Below are 25,106 nucleotides of genomic sequence, written 5' to 3' on the forward strand. Positions count from 1 at the left end.
TTCCATCGAGGACGTGGAAGACATCTACCTATTTGGAACCATGATCGCGGGGCACCTGCTGATTGGGCTGGGCATTGCTCTGGTGTATCGTAAAATTCGGAAGACCATGGCAGCCACTCAAGGAGCCCAAAGTCTGTTCGTCGCAATGGACGGATTGGGCCGGGCTGTAGGAACACAGTCTGTGGCGATTTCTTAACTGAATCGCAAAATGGATCACATCATGGAAAAGCTTGCTATAAAGGAAGGTTTGGATATGAGAGCCAGCATGGACAAATAGAACAGATAAGTCATTGTTAATGGCTGTTCGAGAAAAAACAAAAATCCTTATCTACGATTTGACTCCCCCGAATGGCCTTGAGACAGGAACAGGCTGTTCTATAATCATCCACTGAGGAATTTCAAAGATGGACACTTCTTGACCTCCCTCCCTCCTCAACTACACCTGGGAATCAAACTTTGCTTGCATTGCATGCAGAACGACTCTGGGCTCATGAACATTACACTTCACCCAAAGACAATGGGCATACAGTATATACAAACACACTCCCCACCCCCACCCAACGCCCCTCACCACCACTGCTTAATTCCTCTTCAGGGTGATGGACGGCTAGTAGCGCTTTATAGCAGCAGGATGGCCTCCATGGCCCCAAACCCCCCCCCCTCTGTTGCGAGTTGTTGTGATTATATGGAACATGTTTATGTGTGTCATGTCTGTGTGATCATGTTTTGTTTTAGTCATGTTCGATTTTGTTTTTGGACTTTTTGTGCACTTTTGTTTGTTTGTCACCATAGCAACCATTAGTTTTCACCTGTCACGTCACGCACATGTTTCACGTTTTGAGTCACGCACCTGTTTTCGTTAATCATGTCTGTAGTATTTAAGTTCATTGTTTTCAGTTTGTCTTGCTGGCGACATCTTTCACGGCTGGGACTGTGGCGTGGTTTGTTCTCCCGAGGTGCAAGTGATTTGGACCAGACATGGCGTGAAGGTGAATACATGATTTATTTTAACACTATATATCAAAAAGGAACAAACAAAAAGCGCGCACAATGGCGGAGGTACAAAACTAGGCTATTGAAAACAAAACTTGCACATAGGCAGAAACTGTGAACAATTAAACAAAAACACTAACTGTGGCATTAATAAACAAAAAAAAACTTACTTGGCATGGACTATGAAGTGCGCAGAGGTAAGAGTGTGACAAGGGTATGAATCCGGATGTCGCCAGAAAGACAAACTGAAAACAATGAACTTAAATACTACAGACATGATTAACCAAAACAGGTGCGTGACTCAAAACGTGAAACAGGTGCGTGACGTGACAGGTGAAAACTAATGGTTGCTATGGTGACAAACAAACAAAAGTGCACAAAAAGTCCAAAAACAACCGAACATGACTAAAACAAAACATGATCACACAGACATGACAATGTGTGCTATGCAAAATTAGTTTTTTCCCTTGGACTCAGTCTGGACCCCCTCCTGAGGGTCCAGCCTTAGACTGATATTCTTTACTCTTCCCCCCCTTTCCCAATATCACCTTTTTCCCACCTTTTTTAAGGAGCGCCATAAGTGGCTGACCCGTTGGCGGTCCCGTCTTGTCTCCCTGTAACGTATGTCTGCTGTTAGTGGGACTGTGTCGAAAATGAAATTTCAGTTCTTATGTCTTGTACATGTTAAAGAACGGACAATAATAAAGCATCTTGAATCTTGGACAAAAAACTGGCAATTTGCAATGACTGCAAAAAGTTTGTTATGCGAGGAGGAACCAAGACGTCTTCCTTTAACACGAGCAATTTGATCTCCCACCTCTTCAAGAATCATAAGGAGATATACGATGAATACAAGCGGAAGATGAATGAAAAGCAAACACACAAAAAAAAGTAGTACCGCACAGTTGTCGCTTAAAGACTCCGCCGAGAAAAAACAAAAATACAACAAAAAACACGAAAGCTCACGTTGTGGTCAGGGACAACGCACGACCGTGGAGTTTGGTGTGGATAGTCTGCCCTGCATGGCGCACACTTTGCAGCTCGCAGTGAACGTAGGTGCCCTGTCTCGATACAGCATTTAAGAAGCTCTGGCTGACTGGTAGGCCACTTCAAGCACTCACCACTAGCTTGCAGAACATTTGTGTTACTCATACAAATGCGTTAGAGCAGGGCAGATTGAGCTCAGTTTATAATTTCCTGTTATACAGTATGCCAGGCAGTCTCGCACTAAATGAGGACTATGTTATTGTTTACTTTATTACTCTAGTATACTCTGGACTGAAGCTGTGTGCCTTCATTGTTTTTGTAGCTGTTGTTTTGAGGCATGTTTAAAAAAAATAAAGAATAATGCACTTTGTTAGACTTAAGACTTTGTGAAAGTCAAAGTATAGTATTTCCCATAGTTGTAGTGGGTATCAGGATTATCTCAGGGAGAGCATATCCCAAATTCAAAGCTGCTATTTTGAGGCATGTTGAAAAAAATAATGCACTTTGTGACTTCAATAATAAATATGGCAGTGCCATGTTGGCACTTTTTTCCATAATTTGAGTTGAAGTTCTGTTATTTTGGAAAACCTTGTTACATTGTTTAATGCATCCAGCAGTGCATCACAAAAAAATTAAGCATAATAATGTGTTTGTTGGAGGGGGGCGTGGCCTGCGGACCTGCAGCGAGGCGGGGTGGGCCAGGACCAGCTTCAAGATCAGCGACAGGTGCGTAGATGACCCAGCTGGGAGTGTTTGTCTGATCACCTGTCGCTCTATTAAAGGCCTACTGAAACCCACTACTACCGACCACGCAGTCTGATAGTTTATATATCAATGATGAAATCTTAACATTGCAACACATGCCAATATGGCCGAGTTAGCTTACTAAAGTGCAATTTTAAATTTTGCGCGAAATATCCTGCTGAAAACGTCTCGGTCTGATGACGTCTGCGAGTGACGTCACGGATTGTAGAGGACATTTTGGGACAGCATGGTGGCCAGCTATTAAGTCGTCTGTTTTCATCGCAAAATTCCACAGTATTCTGGACATCTGTGTTGGTGAATCTTTTACAATTTGTTCAATGAACAATGGAGACAGCAAAGAAGAAAGCTGTAGGTGGGAAGCGGTGTATTGCGGCCGACTGCAGCAACACAAACACAGCCGGTGTTTCATTGTTTACATTCCCGGAAGATGACAGTCAAACTTTACCATTGGCCTGTGGAGAACTGGGACAACAAAGACTCTTACCAGCAGGACTTTGAGTTGGATACGCAGACACGGTACCGTGAGTACGCATGCAGCTGCGACTTCCAAACATTTGATCGCTTGCCCGTACGTGCGTGCCGTTATGTGCATGTCACGTACGTAACTTTGGGGAAATATATGTGCTGTATGAACTTTGGGGAGGTGAACGGTACTTTGGGCTGTGGGATTGAGTGTGTTGTGCAGGTGTTTGAGTAGTATTGGCGAGTTATATGGACAGGAGGGGGGAAAAGTTTGTTATGCGGGAATCATTTGTGGCATATTAAATATAAGCCTGGTTGTGTTGTGGCTAATAGAGTATATATATGTCTTGTGTTTATTTACTGTTTTAGTCATTCCCAGCTGAATATCAGGTCCCACCCGCCTCTCACAGCATCTTCCCTATCTGAATCGCTCCCACTGCCCTCTTGTCCTTCACTCTCACTTTCCTCATCCACGAATCTTTCATCCTCGCTCAAATTAATGGGGAAATCGTCGCTTTCTCGGTCCGAATCGCTCTCGCTGCTGGTGGCCATGATTGTAAACAATGTGCAGATGTGAGGAGCTCCACAACCTGTGACGTCACGCTACTCGTCTGCTACTTCCGGTACAGGCAAAGCTTTTTTATCAGCGACCAAAAGTTGCGAACTTTATCGTCGATGTTCTCTACTAAATCCTTTCAGCAAAAATATGGCATTATCGCGAAATGATCAAGTATGACACATAGAATGGACCTGCTATCCCCGTTTAAATAAGAAAATGGCATTTCATTAGGCCTTTAAAGGCAGCAGTCGGGAAGGAGAAGGGAGAGTTGTTGATGGCGGTTGGTGAAGCACGAGCACGAACGAGAGCGAGAGCAAGACAGGTGACACTCTGGAGAGAAACCATTCGTGTGCTCGATTGAGAGAAAAGACAACTGCTGAAAAGCACCCCGAAAGACTTTGCACTTTTATTGTAAAATAAAACAGTGTTGTCAACCTGGAAGAGCCTGGCATGTCGGTAATTGGTGGTCCATAGAACCCGGAGGAGCAAGACCTCCACGACCGTATATATCGGTATCGGTTGATATCGGAATCGGTAATTAAGAGTTGGACAATATCGGAACATTGGCAAAAAGGCCATTATCGGACATCTCTACTGAAAAATGATTGAATTGAATACATTATATAACATCAATTGTTTGATCAATTTTGTATTTTGTAAGTTAAAGTAAACAAAGCTAAAATAACTTGTTTTTGTGTTTTTTCCCAAATTGTTGACCAAAACATTGTAAAGTTTGTGCAATTGCAATCAAATCAAATATGAAAAACAGTTTGCAGCAAAATAATACAAAAGTACCAAGCAGCGACGTTGTGTAACATTGACATAATTTAATTTTAGAGAACTATAATAAAAATGTCTAAAATGTAAATAACTTTTGTATCCCTTTTGCAAGTTTTAAGATTGACATTCAAATCTAAACGTATGGAAGTATCCTTGAACTAGTTCATCTTCTTTTTCAACACTTTACACCCTTTTTAACCATATAAACATCTTGAAGAATTTCATTTAAAAAACAAAAAAAAAAGGCTTTGCACATGACATTTTTTTACACAAGATCAAAAGAAACTTGAAAAAAGACGCTTCAAACGGTGTACATTTCACCATTTCAACAGTGGTAAACCCGACGAGGTAGAAAAGGATTAAATAATGAACTAAGAGGGGGAAAAAAAGATCATTTGTCTTTAAGGTAATTACAGAAGAAGACAAACAAAATAAAGGCAGGTCCCAGTTTAAAGACAAAACAGTCCAAATAAGACCAATGGCAGCTATAGCTTTAGGTTTCAGAAGTATTTATCTTCTTCACATTCTTTTGCATTTTGACCAAAATAGAATTCCAAAGCCTTTTAAAAGACCATGACAATTTTGTGAATGAGTTTCCTATTAGGCAAACTTTTTTTTTTATTGTTATTTTGGAGCAATAAATAACTTTCAAGTTTTTTTCCCAGTCAGAGCTCAGTCAGGTCAGTGTTAGTATGATTGAAAACACACGTAATGACTTTTACCTTCCGTACTTTTTTATCCAGGACAATGAGAAGCAGTAACCAAAGAGACAAAAACTAAAGTATATTGTCGAAATTCCAACGAGTGCCAAACTTGCACTAATATCTGACTCTGTAAGAAGCTGCTGCAAGTGAACAAGACCAGTGTGAGTGTGTGTGTGTGTTTGTGTGTGCGTGCCAGAAGAGGATGTGTGTTGTGTTGAAGATCTTTTACGTCCCTTTAGGCGGCGTCCACTTTAAAGCTGTGGGGTCGATGATTTTGCCCGAGCCACGTTTACGCTCCTTGGCTTTCCAGTCATCAATGAGGTCCTACAACAATTACAAATACATTTGACTTACTTCCAATTACCGTATTTTTCGGACTATAAGTCGCAGTTTTTTTCAGTTTGGCCGGCCGGGGGTGCGACTTATACTCAGGAGCGACTTATGTATGAAATTATTAACACATTACCGTAAAATATCAAATAATATTATTTAGCTCATTCACGTAAGAGACTAGACGTATAAGATTTCATGGGATTTAGCGATTAGTGACAGATTGTTTGGTAAACGTATAGCATGTTCTATATGTTATAGTTATTTGAATGACTCTTACCATAATATGTTACGTTAACATACCAGGCACGTTCTCAGTTGGTTATTTATGCCTCATATAACGTACACTTATTCAGCCTGTTGTTCACTATTCTTTATTTATTTTAAATTGCCTTTCAAATGTCTATTCTTGGTGTTGGCTTTTATCAAATAAATTTCCCCCAAAAATGCGACTTATTCTCCAGTGCGACTTACCCTATTTTTCGGAGTATAAGTCGCACCGGAGTATAAGTCGCACCTGCCGAAAATGCATAATAAAAAAGGAAAAAAACATATAAATCGCACTGGAGCCCGGCCAAACTATGAAAAAAACTGCGACTTATAGTCCGAAAAATACGGTATATATGTTTTTTTCCCTTCTTTATTATGCATTTTCGGCCGGTGCGACTTATTCTCCGGTGCGAATTATACTCCGAAAAATACGGTACAATTAAATTATTTGCATTTATTTGATGTCTTTTATATTTTTATCCTTTTTTTAAAAATTATTTACTTTATTCCATCTTGGGTGTACTTGGCGTCAAAACGACGTTACTGTCTTTACTCCTAAATAATCTCATTCCTTTTACGTACGTTACAGGCCAAAAGTTTGGACACACCTTCTCATTCAATGGGTTTTCTCTATTTTCATGACTATTTACATTGTAGATTGTCACTGAAGGCATCAGAACTATGAATGAACACATGTGGAGTTATGCACTTAACAAAAAAAGGTGAAATAACTGAAAACATGTTTCATATTCTAGTTTCTTCAAAATAGCCACCCTTTGCTCTGATTACTACTTTGCACACTCTTGGCATTCTCTCGATTAACTTCAAGCACGCCTGTTAAGTGAAAACCATTTCAGGTGACTACCTCTTGAAGCTCATCGAGAGAATGCCAGGTAAGAAATGTACCGTATATTTCGGACTATAAGTCGCAGTTTTTTTCATAGTTTGGCCGGGGGTGCGACTTATACTCAGGAGCGACTTATGTGTGAAATTATTAACACATTACCGTAAAATATCAAATAATATTATTTAGCTCATTCACGTAAGAGACTAGACGTATAAGATTTCATGGGATTTAGCGATTAGGAGTGACAGATTGTTTGGTAAACGTATAGCATGTTCTATATGTTATAGTTATTTGAATGACTCTTACCATAATATGTTACGTTAACATACCAGGCACGTTCTCAGTTGGTTATTTATGCCTCATATAACGTACACTTATTCAGCCTGTTGTTCACTATTCTTTATTTATTTTAAATTGCCTTTCAAATGTCTATTCTTGGTGTTGGCTTTTATCAAATACATTTCCCCCAAAAGTGCGACTTATACTCCGGAGCGACATCTACTCCGAAAAATACGGTACTCATTTAAAAATACTACATTTTACCTTTTACTGAGTGCCAAAAAGGTTAAATATGGTATTTTACTCAGAGTAATTAAACACTTTTACTTAACCTCTTAAGGCCCAAGCTGTTTGTTTACATGTTTTTTTAATTTCTCTTTGCTATTTGGGCTTATTGGACCCTAATTAGAATAAAAACTAAAAATCATCTTTTTATATGATGTACTTGTCCATAAGTAACAAACGTGTACTTCATGTTTAGTGACATGCTAATTCTTATTTTTACACTTTTTTTTTTTTCAAAATTCCATTGTATGTTATACTCTTCTGACACCACCAGATGGCAGTATAAGTGTCCACATAAGCGGCCATAAGACCCCAATTCAGTAGTGTACACAATTTTGGAAATAAGAGCTAAAAGGTGCTGTCCACGCATGTGGCCAACTAAGCCTTTAGTGGAACTGCACTTTTTTGGGGAATTTGGCCTGTTGTTCACAATCATTATGAACAACATGAGGACAGATGTTTTTTTTTAATGCATTTTAAATATTAAATAAACGTAAATAAAAGTGCACTTACAGCGGAGCCAATGGGAGCTTAAGTTTTCCGCACATAAAATCTGATCTATAATCATTCAAAAAATACCAACAATACTCAATTCACTTTTCAGTATTACTGATACAAATGCGAACGCATACGAACTATTTATATTGGCACCGTGATCACTAGCTTGTGTGCCATTGTATTTTGCTTCATCTAGCTGTCTGTTGCTTCCTCGCTTTCCTGCTCGTAGAAGTTTATTTTAGATCATCTCTCACCTGAAAAGTAGATGGCTGAGAATATAATTCGACAAGTTGTGACACTTTGACAGCCATTTCAGGACCTGGAACTGGCGAGAATGACACGAAAAGCGCTTCTTCGCAAGGACTATGAGTCATTCTTCATCTAAATGGGAATATATGAACATCCCAGCAGTCGGCATCCTAATGACAGCAGACATTGTACAGTAAGTAGGGATGATGTTCGAAACCGGTTCTCCCGGTTGTTCGATAAGAAAACAACCAATTCCATGGACTCGAATCCCTTTTTGAGAACCGGTTCCCGTTATCGAGGCCACTATAGTAAAGAAAAAGAGTTGGTTCTTTATTCGAATCCCTGGGAACGAATCCCGTCCCACAATAATGTTGTGCCCATTTGATTGTAGACTCTTACTGACACCTTGTGGCGATATGAAAATACTACGCGTCATTAGTTTGGGCACTTCCGGGTTGGCGACGTCAGTTCAGTTCATGAGACAATTGAGAAGTAGACAAGTTGTGTTAGCTCTTACATGCCTTGGAAAAGATAAGTCTGTAAGTAAACTGTTTAACTTGTTTATGTAACTTAATATTAAGGTAGAAAGTGGTTAAATTTGATACTAAAATGTTTATTGAAAAACGATTTTTGTGCACTGTTTCAATGGATGTTTTGAGGACTGCCAGTCGTGTATTTCCACCATCGAAATCATTTTTTGGAAGAAGAATTATTGATTGATGACTGTGGTGTTCTTAGTGTCATAGTGTGTGTAGTTAGTATGTTCCAATAGCAGCAGAAGTGCACTTTTTGGAGAGCTGTATTATTTTCAGTTTTGTGCCCAAGGGACTGATTTTATTTAACACTATATTATTATTTATACACCTACAGTGATCACAGAGACAGGTTGTTTTTGTGTTACTGCATATGTTTGTTTTTCTGAAAAATCCCACTTAATATACTTTGGGTAACAACTGTCAATATTTATTTATTTAATTTTTTAAGGGGGGTAACAGTCAATATTTATTTATTTATTTTATTTTATTTTATTTTTTTCTTATAAAATAAAAGTGAGCTTTTGTTAAACCAAATATTGTGGTTTTTTTCTATATACAACAACCTATCTGGATTCGATAAGAGAATCGATAAGGAATCGGTTCGATAAGAGGATTCGATAATGGGCTCGAACTCGATAATTTCTTTTCAAACATCATCCCTAACAGTAAGTGATATTTTATTATGTTTGTTAGCTCTCCTAAAGTCTGAGGTGAGCAGAAATCAGTGACGAAGAAAAAAACAAGCAAACGTGTTTTTTAAATTAATGTGCCGCGTATGCTTAATATGATCAAAATACATAATATTAAACGTTATCAAAAATGTGCCTGTTACTACATTACATATTTACTTACATCATGATATAAAACCTCAATGGAGGTGCTTGGATGTTTTTTTAGGGGTTCTATAGGCAGAATTGAACGGCTCCCATACACTCCATTGTAAGCAGACTTTTGATCCCATTTATTTAATATTTAGAATGCATTAAAAAAAAATCCATCCGTCGTCATGTCTTTCATAATGATTGTGCATGGTAGGAAAAAAAAAAGTGCAGTTCCCCTTTATGAGTGAAATGTAAGTGAAACGACAACATTTGCAAAATTTGCTATTTTACCTACATTGACTTACATTTTACTCACTTTTATTAATTTTTAATAAAATATAGAATTTGATTTACTTTTAATACAAAGTAAACAAAAAAGTGAGTAAAATGTAAGAGAAAATATACACATTTTCAAAATGTTTTACTTAAATTTACTAACATTTGACTCACTTTCTTTTATTCATTTTTAATAAAATATAGAATTTGATTTACTTTTAATACAAATTAAACAAAAAAGTGAGTTAATTGTAAGAGAAAATATACATATTTTCAAAATGTTTTACTTAAATTTACTAACATTTGACTCACTTTTAGTTATTTTGAATAAAATGTAGTATTTTATTTACTGTCACTTGAAAGTAAATAAAATATGCTATTTTATTTACTTTTACTTAAAAGTGAGTAAACTATTACTCACTTTAAGTTACACCAAGTAAAATATTACATTTTACATAATTGACACTGAGTAAGTTAAAGTGAGTATACCTTTGTATTTTACCTCATTTTACAATAATTAACTCACTTTCAAGTAAAAGTGAGTCAAATACAAAATTGTATTTGCTTTACTTACTCAGTGCCATCTAAAAGGTGGTATTTTATTTATTGTAACTAAAATTTTTATTTTACTTCAATTATAATAAAAAAGGTATTTTAAGATTTTAGATTAACTTACATTTTACTCACTTTTAAGTATTTTACTACTACATTAGACAGTATCCAATTCACTTTTGACCAAAAGTGAGTTAAGTGCTACATCTTAAACACAGTTACTCATTTAATATAATACATAACTTAGGTTTAGGAGTGAAATGCTACATTTAAATTTTTTTTTAAAGAATGTATACAAACTACTACATTGTTACTTAGCAACACAAATGTAAACGTATGTTTAATTACATTAATTAAAATGTATTATTTTACGCACATTAACTTACTCAGTGCCAAATATGTAAACGTATGTTTAATTACATTAATAACATTTATTATTTTAGTCACTTTTACTTATTCAGTGCTAAATAGGTGAGTAAAATGTAAGTTAAATGAAGTTATAAATACCTAATTTACTAATTTTTAAAATGTAGTATTTTACACATTATAGTTTGAAGAGTTTTTAAATATTTTACAGTATACTACTCATAAAAGTGAGTAATAATATAAAAAAATTAAAACTTAAACTGTAGTTTTTTAATGTATTATTTTGCTCACTTTTACTTAGAGCTAAATATTTAATCATAGCGAGCAGTTTTGAAAGTCTCGACTTTATAAAGGACTGTCAAAAATAGTATATATAAAAACAATTGGTTGTTTCCAAAGTTCCGCAAGATAGGAGGTAAAATTAGAAAAGCAGTTTAAGATTGATCTAAAGACGAACAAATATAAATGATAAAAAGGCTTTCAGGGTCGAACTGGAAGAAGCCAATTAATTGTTTTGCTTGTGTGAGATTTTATGTATGTACTAAAGCTGAAAAGTTACTGATCAATAATCACATTCAACCCACCTGTCGCTTTAAAACCAAGTGCTTGCCCTTCCAGTATTTGAGCATCTGGAGGGACTGCAGCGTGCTGACGATGTCCACAGGGTTCACTGCCGTCTCCTGGCTGATTTCTGAACATAAAGATTCAAGTTTTACATGATTCCACTTTTAGACACAATAACATAACCAGACAATGTTCTTTTTCTTACAAAATGTGATGCACTGATACTAAGTTTAGTTTGTGTGCAGCACTTTTATTCAGGGGCTTGGAGTGGAGGCCTCTTTACAACTAAAGTAAATATCTTTAAAAATGCATGCCATCCTTTTAACAATGACTTCCCACTTACTAATGGATATCTAGCATCATTTTGTGTGTTGGTACTTGTAGAGCACTGCATGCAAAGTAACCACATTTCTATATATATATATATATATATATATATATATATATATATATATATATATATATATATATATATATATATATACATATATATATACTGTATATTATATATATATATATATATATATATATATATATATATATATATATATATATGGGCAGCACGGTGGAAGAGGGGTTAGTGTGTCTGCCTGACAATACGAAGGTCCTGAGTAGTCGTGAGTTCAATCCCGGCCTCGGGATCTTTCTGTGTGGAGTTTGCATGTTCTCCCCGTGACTACGTGGGTTCCCTCCGGGTACTCTGGCTTCCTCCCACCTCCAAAGACATGCACCTGGGGATAGGTTGATTGGCAACACTAAATTGGCCCTAGTGTGTGAATGTGAGTGTGAATGTTGTCTGTCTATCTGTGTTGGCCCTGCGATGTGGTGGCGACTTGTCCAGGGCGTACCTCGCCTTCCGCCCGATTGTAGCTGAGATAGGCTCCAGCGCCCCCCGCGACCCCGAAGGGAATAAGCGGTAGAAAATGGATGGATGGATGGATATATATATATATGTATACATATATATACTGTATATATATATATATATATATATATATATATATATATATATATATATATATATATATATATATATATATATATATATAATATACACACACACACACACACACACACACACAGGCACACACACACATTTTTGGTGCTTTGTCGGACATCATTTCTTTTCAAGTGCAGCAGAGAATAAAAGGCGCAGATAAGTTGGAAATCATATTTGTGGTAAACACTCTCAGTTTGAATGTGAAGAACAGTGTCTTAATATTCATGTTGGACCTTCTAACATAAGCAGACAATAACCACGTTTTATTTTGCATTGCCGATTGTGAAAAGCGCAGTCTGTTCATATGGACTCCCCGCAGACTGGCTGATTGACGATGACACAAGAGGTGGTCGACAGGCCTGCAGCTATGAATTTTAATAATCGAGTAATCTATCGATTAGTTTGTTGGATTAATTTAATTAGTTCAATTTACGTTCTTTTGTCTTTTATTTACCATCTTTCAACTTGTATTCCCCCCCTTTTAACTTTTATTTAACATGCTTTACCTTTTATACCTTTTATTTACTTTCTATTTAACTTGTTTTACCTTATTTACCTTCTATTTAACTTGCTTTACTTTTTTATACATTTTATTTACCTTCTATTAAACTTGTTTTATCTTCTTTACGTTTTATTTAACTTCTATTTAACCTGTATTTTACCTTCTTATACGTTTGTTTTTTTTACTTGTGTTTTATCTTCTTATACTTTTTATTTACATTCCTTTACCTTGTATTTACCTTTTTTTTCTACCATTGTTTAACTTTTGTTTAATTTGTTTTACCTTATATTTACCTTCAACTTAGCTTTTATTTGTCTTTTTCTACCTTCTAATTTCCTTTCATTACATTCCATTTACCTTTTTTATTTTAACCATCTTTTACCTTTTTTTAAAACCCTGTTTTACCGGTTATTTCTAACCTTCTTTTACCTTCCATTGCTCTATATTACCTTTTATTTATCTTACTTTGACTTCTATTTTCCTTCAATTACCTTTTACTTGTTTTATTTAACTTTTATTTACCTTCTTTTATTTTCTATATACACCGTATTTTTCGGAGTATAAGTCGCTCCGGAGTATAAGTCGCACCGGCCGAAAATGCATAATAAAGAAGGGGAAAAACATATATAAGTTGCACTGGAGTATAAATCGCATTTTTGGGTACATTTATTAGATAAAACCCAACACCAAGAATAGACATTTGAAAGGCAATTTAAAATAAATAAAGAATAGTGAACAACAGGCTGAATAAGTGTACGTTATATGAGGCATAAATAACCAACTGAGAACGTGCCTGGTATGTTAACGTAACATATTATGGTAAGAGTCATTCAAATAACTATAACATATAGAACATGCTATACGTTTACCAAACAATCTGTCACTCCTAATCGCTAAATCCCATGAAATCTTATACGTCTAGTCTCTTACGTGAATGAGCTAAATAATATTATTTGATATTTTACGGTAATGTGTTAATAATTTCACACATAAGTCGCTCCTGAGTATAAGTCGCACCCCCGGCCAAACTATGAAAAAAACTGCGACTTATAGTCCGAAAAATACGGTACCTTTTACTGTCTTTAACCTTCTTAACCTCTTTTATCTTCTTTTATGCTGTACGGATTTGATCAATCTTTATGTTGTCTGGATTATTCCAATCTTTATTAGTGAGACTCATTAATAGGGATGTCCGATAATATCGATAAATGCTTTAAAATGTAATATCGGAAATTATCGATATCGGTTTCAAAATTATCGGTATCGGTTTAAAAAAAATTTATGACTTTTTAAAACGCCGCTGTGTACACGGACGTAGGGAGAAGTACAGAGCGTCAATAAAGCTTAAAGGCACTGCCTTTGCTGCCGGCCCAGTCACATAATATCTACGGCTTTTCACACACACAAGTGAATGCACGCATACTTGGTCAACACCCATACAGGTCACACTGAGGGTGGCCGTATAAACAACTTTAACACTGTTACAAATATGCGCCACACTGTGAACCCACACCAAACAAGAATGACAAACACATTTCGGGAGAACATTCGCACCGTAACACAACATAAACACAACAGAACAAATACCCAGAACCCCTTGCAGCACTAACTCTTCTGGTACGCTACAATATACACCCCCCCCGCTACAACCCAATACCCCGCCCACCTCAACCTCCTCATGCTCTCTCAGGGAGAACATGTCCCAAATTCCAAGCTGCTGTTTTGAGGCATGTTAAAAAAAATAATGCACTTTGTGACTTCAATAATAAATATGGCAGTGCCATGTTGGCACTTTTTTTTCCATAACTTGAGTTGATTTATTTTGGAAAACCTTGTTACATTGTTTAATGCATCCAGCGGGGCACCACAACAAAATTAGGCATAATAATGTGTTAATTCCACGACTGTATATATCGGTATCGGTTGATATCAGAATCGGTAATTAAGAGTTGGACAATATCGGAATATTGGATATCGGCAAAAAAGCCATTGTTGGACATCTCTACTCATTAAACAACAGGTTATTTAGGTTACATAATATAAATTAAAAAAATGTTGCAATTGAATTGGTCGATGTAATCAATTAATCGTTGCAACCCTAGTTGTCAACATAAAAAAAAACTCGTCATTGCAATCAAAACTAATAAAAATATTAACTATTTTGCTTTTTATAAAATGTATTTATTTATTTTGAGGTGAAGCTTTCCCAAATTAGTTTCACAGGTTTAAAGAAATTCATTTCTGACCTTTAATGGAGATTTCCTTCCCTTGAAAGTTGTTCAAGTAGCGTAGCAGCACCTCCTTCCAGTAACTGCGATAGCTGATAAGGCCCAGGTCAGATAGGGGGCGTTCTGGCGAGCCCACTTTCTCCTCCACCTTCGACAACAGGTAACCTGGAAAGATGCACAGACAAAGACTGTGGTATTATGTTCCACTGATATTAATCAAGTATATTATACTCGTCAAAATGCAAGGTTGTAAAGTTTTCCTGGAGATACAAAATCAATTAAAAAAAAGACCAACACAACCATAACTAGGACTTTAAAGTACTTACTAAAGTCTATTAGCATCTTGCCGTAGCCTTGCCTCATGTACTGTGGCATGGTGAGGATGCAGGACACGTTGTAGTTTAGGAAAGAGTTTTTCTCCTAAACATGGAGGACAAACATACAAATATTGAAAGCGGCGTAACATATCAGTGGAATACACAATGACACAACTAAGGGTGTGTCGGGTGTCACGATACAACCTTTTCCCTTTAAATATGATATCGATATCGGGCGATACTGATATTGGTCAGATATCAGCACAAGTAACCACATTTCTATTTTTACATTCCACACTATTATTTTGTAGTGTGGAATGTCAGAAAGAGCTTGATCAAGTAAAATTGCAGGTTTGAAAAACACTAACCTATTTATTATTAACCGTCTGAAATAGACTTATGCTGTCTTTAAGTTGAAGTGGAGGAGGTCATTGTTTTTTGGCGACACCAAGTGGCCACCAAGTAATTCATTAAATTAAGCCAGGGGTGCCCAAACTTTTTCCACTGAGGGACGCACACTGAAAAATCAAAGCAAGCGGGGGCCATTTTGATATTTTTTATTTTAAAAACCAATACAATAAATTAGAGATGTCCGATAATGGCTTTTTTGCCGATATCCGATATTCCGATATTGTCCAACTCTTAATTACCGATTCCGATATCAACTGATACCGATATATACAGTCGTGGAATTAACACATTATTATGCCTAATTTTGTTGTGATGCCCCGCTGGATGAAATAAACAATGTAACTTTACCATGAATTGATTAACGTGAACTTAAAAAGCCAACTTAAACAAGTTTAAAAACGTATTCGGGTGTTACCATTTAGTGGTCAACCCCGCCCACCTCAATGGGCGGGGTTGACCACTAAATGTTGGGGGGGGGGGGGGGGGGGGGGGGGGGGGGGGTTGGTGGTAGTGGGGGTGTATATTGTAGCATCCCGGAAGAGTTAGTGCTGTAAGGGGTTCTGGGTATTTGTTCTGTTGTGTTTATGTTGTGTTACGGTGCGGATGTTCTCCCGAAACGTGTTTGTCATTCTTGTTTGGTGTGGGTTCACAGTGTGGCGCATATTTGTAACAGTGTTAAAGTTGTTTATACTGCCACCCTCAGTGTGACCTGTATGGCTGTTGACCGAGTATGCCTTGCATTCACTTATGTTTGAGTAAAAACAGCATATATTTTGTGACAGGGCCGGCACGCTGTTTGTATGGAGGAAAAGCGGACGTGACGACAGGTTGTAGAGGACGCATAAAGGCAGTGCCTTTAAGGCACGCCCCCAAAAATGTTGTCCGGGTGGTAATCGGGAGAATGGTTGCCCCGGGAGATTTTCGGGAGGGGCACTGAAATTCGGGAGTCTCCCGGGAAAATCGGGAGGTTGAAACCGATACCGATAATTTCAGATATTACATTTTAAAGCATTTATCGGCCAATAATATCGGCAGGCTGATATTCTCGGACATCTCTACAATAAATGTATAAAAAATATACATTTAGGCCTCCACTCAGTCTTGATCCCGGTGAACCCAAAGGGTTTTGGTCAAAAAAATATAGAAAAATGTGTAATTATTTAGTATTAGTATTATTATGATTCAAAGTTTCAATCTCTAGATCAACATTAAGTCTATCTGTCAATATAACGTTTTAAAAATTTAAGTTGTATGCCCTCTTTGTCAAAGAAAACCCTGGTTTTTTTAATGGAAAAAACATCAAATATGCAATATTTTCCCCCAATGAAATTTTAAAGTGGAATATTTGAGATTATAAAATAATTGGAGCCTTAAAAATGACAACAACAACAAAAAAATCCCACAAAATTTATTGGGGATTCAAAAGGGTCCTACTCATTAAAATTGTTAAAAAATAAATTATAATTTTTTTTACTGTTTACTTTTAACACAATAATCTCGAGATCAGCTTCAGATCTATCCGTCAATTATACGTTTTATTTTTGTTCATGTTTGTTTGTTCGTTTTAGGCCCTTCTTTAAAAAAAAAAAAAAAACAGCTCAGTTTTTTATATGGCAAACACATTTAGCTAAATCCCATGAAATCTTATACGTCTAGTCTCTTACGTGAATGAGCTAAATAATATTATTTGATATTTTACGGTAATGTGTTAATAATTTCACACATAAGTCGCTCCTGAGTATAAGTCGCACCCCCGGCCAAACTATGACAAAAACTGCGACTTATAGTCAGAAAAATACGGTATATGGTAACAGTAGCGAGCAGTAGAGAATAAGATTAGATTTAGATTTATTGGTCCCCGTTGGGGAAATTAATTTTCACTGCCGTACATTTAAACAATAGACATTACACATCACAAACAAATATAACAAAAAGACATCATACATGACCAACACATTTACAGGCTAGTCAGACAGGTCAGCCGGGCCTGCTGTTTAGGGCAGCTATAGCTGCAGGGATAAGGCTTTTCCCGAGGCGGGCCCTCCGGAATTTGATAGTTCTGTAATAAGGACTAATTTTTGGTCCAGAACATATTTGTCTTAATTCATTATTGACGTGTATCTTACTACTTTATGTTGTATCTTTTTTACATGAGATTTCCAGTTCATTTTATCATCTATTATTACACCCAAAAATGTGTTTTCTTTTACCCTTTCAATATCTACTCTGTCTATTTGTAATTGTGTTTGACTTTCCTTTCTACTGTTACCAAATAACATTTTAGTTTTACTGAGATTCAAAGATAGTCTGTTTTTGTCAAACCATCTTTTTAATTTGTTCATTTTTTCTGTTATTATTTTTATGAGCTTCTGTGTGTTCTCTCCTGACCAAAACGCTGTTGTATCATGAATAATACTAATTGTGTAATTTTACAAATGTCATTTATATAAAAATTTAACAATTTTGGTCCTAGTATTGATCCCTGGGGTACACCAGTCATTGGTCATACACCAATTCGGTTGGCGCTCTATGACATCATCATTGGTTGACTGTAGTTCTTTGCTAACTAAGTCTGTGCTTTTTTAAAATTAAGTATGGCTGCAAAAAAAGCCACCATATGCCCAAATAAATTTGCGAGTGCCAGCACTTTGATAAAGAAGGTGAAAAACACTATTGAATTTAAGAAAGAACTCCTCGCAAAGTATAAAAAGGTAAAAGTGATGTATCAATCCCATTTGTCATTTATATGTATTTCACATTATTTTCTGCATGTAAAACAAATTATTCTCTATAAAATGTGTTTTGTGTTTATATTGTTGGGTGTCTGGAAGGGATGAATTTGGATTTAGATTATTTCTGATTTCATAGGATTCAGTTGCGGTTGGACCTTTTGGAACAGATTACTAAGGAAAACCGAGGTACCACAGCACTTGCATTAGCCCGTGGCTTGTTTGTAAATGACAAATAGCAGTTCTATGGAAAGCCAGGTAACGTCAATAAAAATCTGAAAATCACCACAAGTTGCAAAGGAAAGGACTTTTCTCACCTTGGAGAAATACCCGACTAGGTGGCAACCTGTGTTGTCAGCCTCAGTCATCACGTAGAAGAGGAAAGGTTCAACGTCGTAATACAGAGTCTTGTGGTCCAGGAAGAGTTTGGCCAACAGACACAGGTTCTGACAGTAAATCTGTGACAAAAACAGTACTCTCATTAAATACATTTTCCACTGTAATTAGCATAAAATTGACTGTTTTTAGCAAAAATAAAGGATTAAGTTCCGCCACAATTTGGAACAAACCAATACAGATGAACATGTTTATGTCAACGCCCCTTGAAGCGATTGGACAAAAACGGCTGTGCACATAACTTAAAATCAAAATCGCAACTAGACATTGCTTGCACATTAAAGTGGCCCTATCATGCAAAACCAATTTTTCTTACCTATTGGTACCTGCTTATGTGTATTTGGGATCGGCATTAGTCCCGAAAATTTGAAATCAAACCGTAGAGGCATTGCAAAGAGATATTTTTAGAACAATCTTGCTTTCCTTCATACTTCCTCTACACAAACTTTGCTACCTCATCTGAAAAGTGCCTTACTTTTAACTTCTATGATTCGTGGGAATGGTCATTATAGCTTTGAGTGTATGCCAAGAAGTGTCTTGTTTCACCCTCAAACTTTCACAAAAAGAGACAATGAAACAAAGTACAGTACTTTAAAAATGTGTGAATAATACATTAGCAATGTTACCTTGATTTGTTGTGTAGCTAGCTTAGCCTTCTAATGTAAGACAATAGTGTCACTGTCATGCGGCAAATTAAAGAATGATTTACCTAAAAACTACAAAACCCGTTTCCACATGAGTTGGGATATTGTGTTAGATGTAAATATAAGTAAATAAAAGGAATACAATGATTAGCAAATCATTTTCAACCCATATTCAGTTGAATATGCTACAAAGACAACATATTTGATGTTCAAACTGAAAAGCCTTTTTTTTTGCAAATAATCATTAACTTTAGAATTTGATGCCAGCAACACGTGACAAAAAGTTGGGAAAGGTGGCAATAAATACTGATAAAGTTGAGGAATGCTCATCAAACACTTATTTGGAACATCCCACAGGTGTGCAGGCTAATTGGAGACAGGTGGGTGCCATGATTGGGTATAAAAACAGCTTCCCAAAAAATGCTCAGTCTTTCACAAGAAAGGATGAGGCGAGGAACACCCCTTGGTCCACAACTGCGTGAGCAAATAGTCAAACAGTTTAAGAACAACGTTTCTCAAAGTGCAATTGCAAGAAATTTAGGGATTTCAACATCTACGGTCCATAATATCATCAAAAGGTTCAGAGAATTTGGAGAAATCACTCCACGTAAGCGGCATGGCCGGAAACCAACGTTGAATGACCGTGACCTTCAATCCCTCAGACGGCACTGTATCAAAAACCGACATCAATCTCTAAAGGATATCACCACATGGGCTCAGGAACACTTCAGAAAACCACTGTCATTAAATACAGTTGGTCGCTACATCTGTAAATGCAAGTTAAAGCTCTACTATGCAAAGCGAAAGCCATTTATCAACAACATCCAGAAACTCCGCCGGCTTCTCTGGGCCCGAGATCATCTAAGATGGACTCATGCAAAGTGGAAAAGTGTTCTGTGGTCTGACGAGTCCACATTTCAAATTGTTTTTGGAAATATTCGACATCGTGTCATCCGGACCAAAGGGGAAGCAAACCATCCAGACTGTTATCGACGCAAAGTTTGAAAGCCAGCATCTGTCATGGTATGGGGGTGCATTAGTGCCCAAGGCATGGGTAACTTGCACATCTGTGAAGGCACCATTAATATTGAAAGGTACGTACAGGATTTGGAACAACATATGCTGCCATCTAAACTCCGTCCTTTTCATGGACGCCACTGCTTATTTCAGCAAGACAATGCCAAGCCACATTCAGCACGTGCTACAACAGCGTGGCTTCGTAAAAAAAGAGTGTGGGTACTTTCCTTGCCCGCCTGCAGTCCAGACCTGTCTCCCATCGAAAATGTGTGGCGCATTATGTAGCGTAAAATACAACAGCGGAGACCCCGGACTGTTGAACGACTGAATTTCTACATAAAACAACAATGGGAAAGAATTCCACTTTCAAAGCTTCAACAATTAGATTCCTCAGTTCCCAATCGTTTATTAAGTGTTGTTAAAAGAAAAGGTGATGTAACAAAGTGGTGAACATGCCCTTTCCCAACTACTTTGGCATGTGTTGCAGCCATGAAATTCTAAGTTAATTATTATTTGCAAAAAAATAAAAAATAAAGTTTATGAGTTTGAACATCAAATATCTTGTCTTTGCAGTGCATTCAATTGAATATGGGTTGAAAATGATTCGCAAATCATTGTATTCCGTTTATATTTACATCTAACACAATTTCCCAACTCATATGGAAACGGGGTTTGTACTTGCTCAAGGCCTACTGTGTTTGGCAATGGACCAGTTAGTAATATAATCCGTTTTTACGTTTGTGATGTAGCTCATAGAGTGGCTTACTGTGTAAACCTCTATTGTTTACAAATGGTCAAAGCAGCAGCAGTGAATTTTAAAATGATATAAAATAGAAAAGCATTTTATTGTCAATATACACATATATATGTACAGGATTTAGCATTGAAGAGAGAAAGACTCTGTAGAGGTTTAACCATAGCTAAAGTATCGTACCAGAAATTTCCGGCAGGGCTTCCTTACATTCTGTCTGCCGCGCCGTCTCCTCCCTCCTTGAGCCGACGCGGAACCATGGCCTCGCTATATCATCTGGGATGTTGTGTTGTAGTAAAAGTCAACGAAAACATTAGATGGCCGGTGGTGATCACCAGTGTCCATATTCCATACGGTCTTAGCAAAACACAAACAAATACCAACCATATCTCTGGGGCGGGGACAAAAGTGTAGTCAGCTTGAGGGGAGGGGGGCATGTAAGGAAGGCTTCATTTGCTTCTAAACAACTGCGCCTTTCAAAACAAACCGTTTTTAGAAGCAGCCGGAAAGTGGCTTCAAAATAGGCTTTACAGCGAAATCCATGCAGTTTTGACCAAATAAACATCATTACTTGTTATGTAGACCAGTAGTTTATGTATTTATATCTGCACCTTATTGCTCTTTTATCCTGCACTACAACAAAGTAATGCAACAAAATGTTGTTCTTATCTGTACTGTGAAGTTCAAATTTGAATGACAATAAAAGGAAGTTTAAGTCTAAGTGTAAGTCTAAGTACAAGACCAAAATGAAGTGTTTTACAAATAGTTCAAAAAAATCATGAAATGACCCCTTTATGCTGCGACCTTTAGCCATAGAATGGGCAATTATAAATAATTTTTGAACCTACAGTATGTCATGCACCTTTGCATTTATAACAATATTTACTGTATCCCCACAATGGATTTTATGATGATCATTTAATATACTCTGCGATGAGGTGGCGACCTGTCCAGGGTGTACCCCGCCTTCCGCCATAATGCAGCACCCCCGTGACCCCGAACGGGACAAGGGGTAGAAAATGGATGGATGGAATTTAATACACTGAACATTTAATACAATGATACAATAGATCTCTGCCTATTTATACATATTTGCAATTTTGCTTTAAATCTGAAATAATTTGTACAATCCCCGTTTCCATATGAGTTGGGAAATTGTGTTAGATGTAAATATAAACGGAATACAATGATTTGCAAATCCTTTTCAACCCATATTCAGTTGAATATGCTACAAAGACAACATATTTGATGATCAAACTGATAAACATTTTTTTTTTTCAAATAATCATTAACTTTAGAATTTGATGCCAGCAACACGTGACAAAGAAGTTGGGAAAGGTGGCAATAAATACTGATAAAGTTGAGGAATGCTCATCAAACACTTATTTGGAACATCCCACAGGTGAACAGGCAAATTGGGAACAGGTGGGTGCCTTGATTGGGTATGAAAGTAGATTCCATGAAATGCTCAGTCATTCACAAACAAGGATGGGGTGAGGGTCACCACTTTGCCAACAAATGCCTGAGCAAATTGTTGAACAGTTTAAGAAAAACCTTTCTCAACCAGCTATTGCAAGGAATTTAGGGATTTCACCATCTACGGTCCGTAATATCATCAAAGGGTTCAGAGAATCTGGAAAAATCACTACACGTAAGCAGCTAAGCCCGTGACCTTCGATCCCTCAGGCTGTACTGCATCAACAAGCGACATCAGTGTGTAAAGGATATCACCACATGGGCTCAGGAACACTTCAAAAACCCACTGTCAGTAACTCCAGTTGTTCGCTACATCTGTAAGTGCAAGTTAAAACTCTCCTATGCAAGGCGAAAACCGTTTATCAACAACACCCAGAAACGCCGTCGGCTTCGCTGGGCCTGAGCTCATCTAAGATGTACTGATGCAAAGTGGAAAAGTGTTCTGTGGTCTGACGAGTCCACATTTCAAATTGTTTTTGGAAACTGTGGACGTCGTGTCTTCTGGACCAAAGAGGAAAAGAACCTTCCGGATTGTTATAGGCGCAAAGTTGAAAAGCCAGCATCTGTGATGGTATGGGGGTGTATTAGTGCCCAAGACATAGGTAACTTACACATCTGTGAAGGCGCCATTAATGCTGGAAGGTACATACAGGTTTTGGAGCAACATATGTTGCCATCCAAGCAACGTTACCATGGACGCCCCTGCTTATTTCAGCAAGACAATGCCAAGCCACGTGTTACATCAACGTGGCTTCATAGTAAAAGAGTGCGGGTACTAGACTGGTCCAGACCTGTCTCCCATTGAAAATGTGTGGCGCATTATGAAGCCTAAAATACCACAACGGAGACCCCCGGACTGTTGAACAACTTAAACTGTACATCAAGCAAAAATGGGAAAGAATTCCACCTGAGAAGCTTAAAAAATGTGTCTCCTCAGTTCCCAAACGTTTACTGAGTGTTGTTAAAAGGAAAGGCCATGTAACACAGTGGTGAACATGCCCTTTCCCAACTACTTTGGCACATGTTGCAGCCATGAAATTCTAAGTTAATTATTATTTGCAAAAAAAAATAAAGTTTATGAGATTGAACATCAAATATGTTGTCTTTGTAGTGCATTCAATTGAATATGGGTTGAAAAGGATTTGCAAATCATTGTATTCCGTTTATATTTACATCTAACACAATTTCCCAACTCATATGGAAACGGGGTTTGTATATTTCGTTATCATTTTATTTGAGATTTAATTATTAAAAATGTTATCAACATGTAATATTTTTACTCGACTTTTTCCAGCAGGACGATGCTTTGAATAGACTGTGACTGCATATTTTAAGTACAATACTTTTAAGAAGCAATCTTTAATTGCTTCCTAATGAGTAAAATTTACTTTAAAATGTGTCTAACAACAGCAAAAAGCATATAATTGGAAGGAAAACGAAAAATATAATTTTCTAGGCCTTTATCTTTTTTGCCATTTTGAAAGGCTGGGATCTCCTGTATTTAAAGGGGTCCTATTAAAACACTTTCTTGTGGTCTACATAACATGTAACGGTGATCCAATTGGTCAAAATCTTGCGTAGATTATGTTTGACAGACCATCTTCAAGCCGCTTTCTGACCGTTTCTTCAAGATGTGACGTTTTGTGGGCAGTCTTATTTACGTGCCCAAGGTACTCCTCCAGGCCAAACCCACTTCAACTGCATCTCCACCCCGTCAACCATGTTGTACTTTTTAGAGCTTCCATACCGAGTCTACTGACAGATACAAGTTAGACTTATACGCTATAGCAAAGGATTTATCATGCATGTGCATGTACGAGCCAGTCTGCCCCTCAACAAGAGGATCAAGGAAAAGAAAGAAATTGTTGACTACAAAACTTTGGACTGCAACTGGATAAAATTGGCAGACTTGCGCAAAGCTCTTTGGGTAAACCTCTATCTATATGGAGATATCCGCAGACGTAACCAAGGCGTAAAACGTCATTAAAGTCCTACATTCCAAACGGCTTGTTTGGAGCAAGTTTGGAAGAGGGCAAGATTGTTTTATAAAAATCTCTGCCATACCTCTGTGGTTTGATTTCCAATTTTCGGGACTTATAGAGATCACAAAAACAGGTAAGAAAATAGGTTCCCTTTCAAGTGCAACTTTAATGATATCTATAACATATTTAAACAGGAAAGAAAAAGTTACGGTAAGGTGTATGAAAAGTGTTCAAGATCAATAATCAGGCATGTGATTTGAACTTAATGAAAAAGACTCAAAATAAGCTGGGGCTGCCCTGGTGGGGAGACAAGTAGGGCAACACCCCCCCGCCTCGAAGCTCTTCCTGGTTTTTCAGCAATTGAACATGCAAAAAAAGCACCATTTAAAGATGTTTTAGTGTTTAAAGAATTGAAAAATTATCTTACATAACTCCAGTGTTTCCCACACATTCATTTATTTGTGGCGGCCCGCCACGAAAGAATTACGTCCGCCACAAATGGATTTTTCGGCTTTTGACTCGCTCGACCG

General features: G+C 37.1%; 1 protein-coding gene across 5 annotated transcripts in view; it reads right to left on the minus strand.

The window, feature by feature from the left end:
* Positions 1 to 3,952: 3,952 nt before the first annotated feature.
* Positions 3,953 to 25,106, minus strand: part of LOC133615252 (histone acetyltransferase KAT7-like) — a 69,494-nt gene continuing 48,340 nt past the window's right edge. For 2 of the 5 annotated variants that reach the window (XM_061973704.2, XM_061973707.2), the window contains exons 11-15: positions 18,628 to 18,768; positions 15,180 to 15,273; positions 14,872 to 15,018; positions 11,144 to 11,250; positions 3,954 to 5,574 (exon numbers count right to left, since the gene is read on the minus strand). In XM_061973704.2, coding sequence (XP_061829688.2) covers positions 5,476 to 5,574; positions 11,144 to 11,250; positions 14,872 to 15,018; positions 15,180 to 15,273; positions 18,628 to 18,768 — 588 coding nt within the window. In that variant the 3' untranslated portion in view covers positions 3,954 to 5,475. Of the gene's footprint in view, positions 5,575 to 11,143; positions 11,251 to 14,871; positions 15,019 to 15,179; positions 15,274 to 18,627; positions 18,769 to 25,106 lie in introns of all 5 variants that reach the window. The other 3 variants (XM_061973703.2, XM_061973702.2, XM_061973708.2) reach the window with 2 other exon arrangements.

This window comes from Nerophis lumbriciformis, linkage group LG22 (assembly GCF_033978685.3).
Source record: "Nerophis lumbriciformis linkage group LG22, RoL_Nlum_v2.1, whole genome shotgun sequence".
NCBI classification, from domain to species: domain Eukaryota; kingdom Metazoa; phylum Chordata; class Actinopteri; order Syngnathiformes; family Syngnathidae; genus Nerophis; species Nerophis lumbriciformis.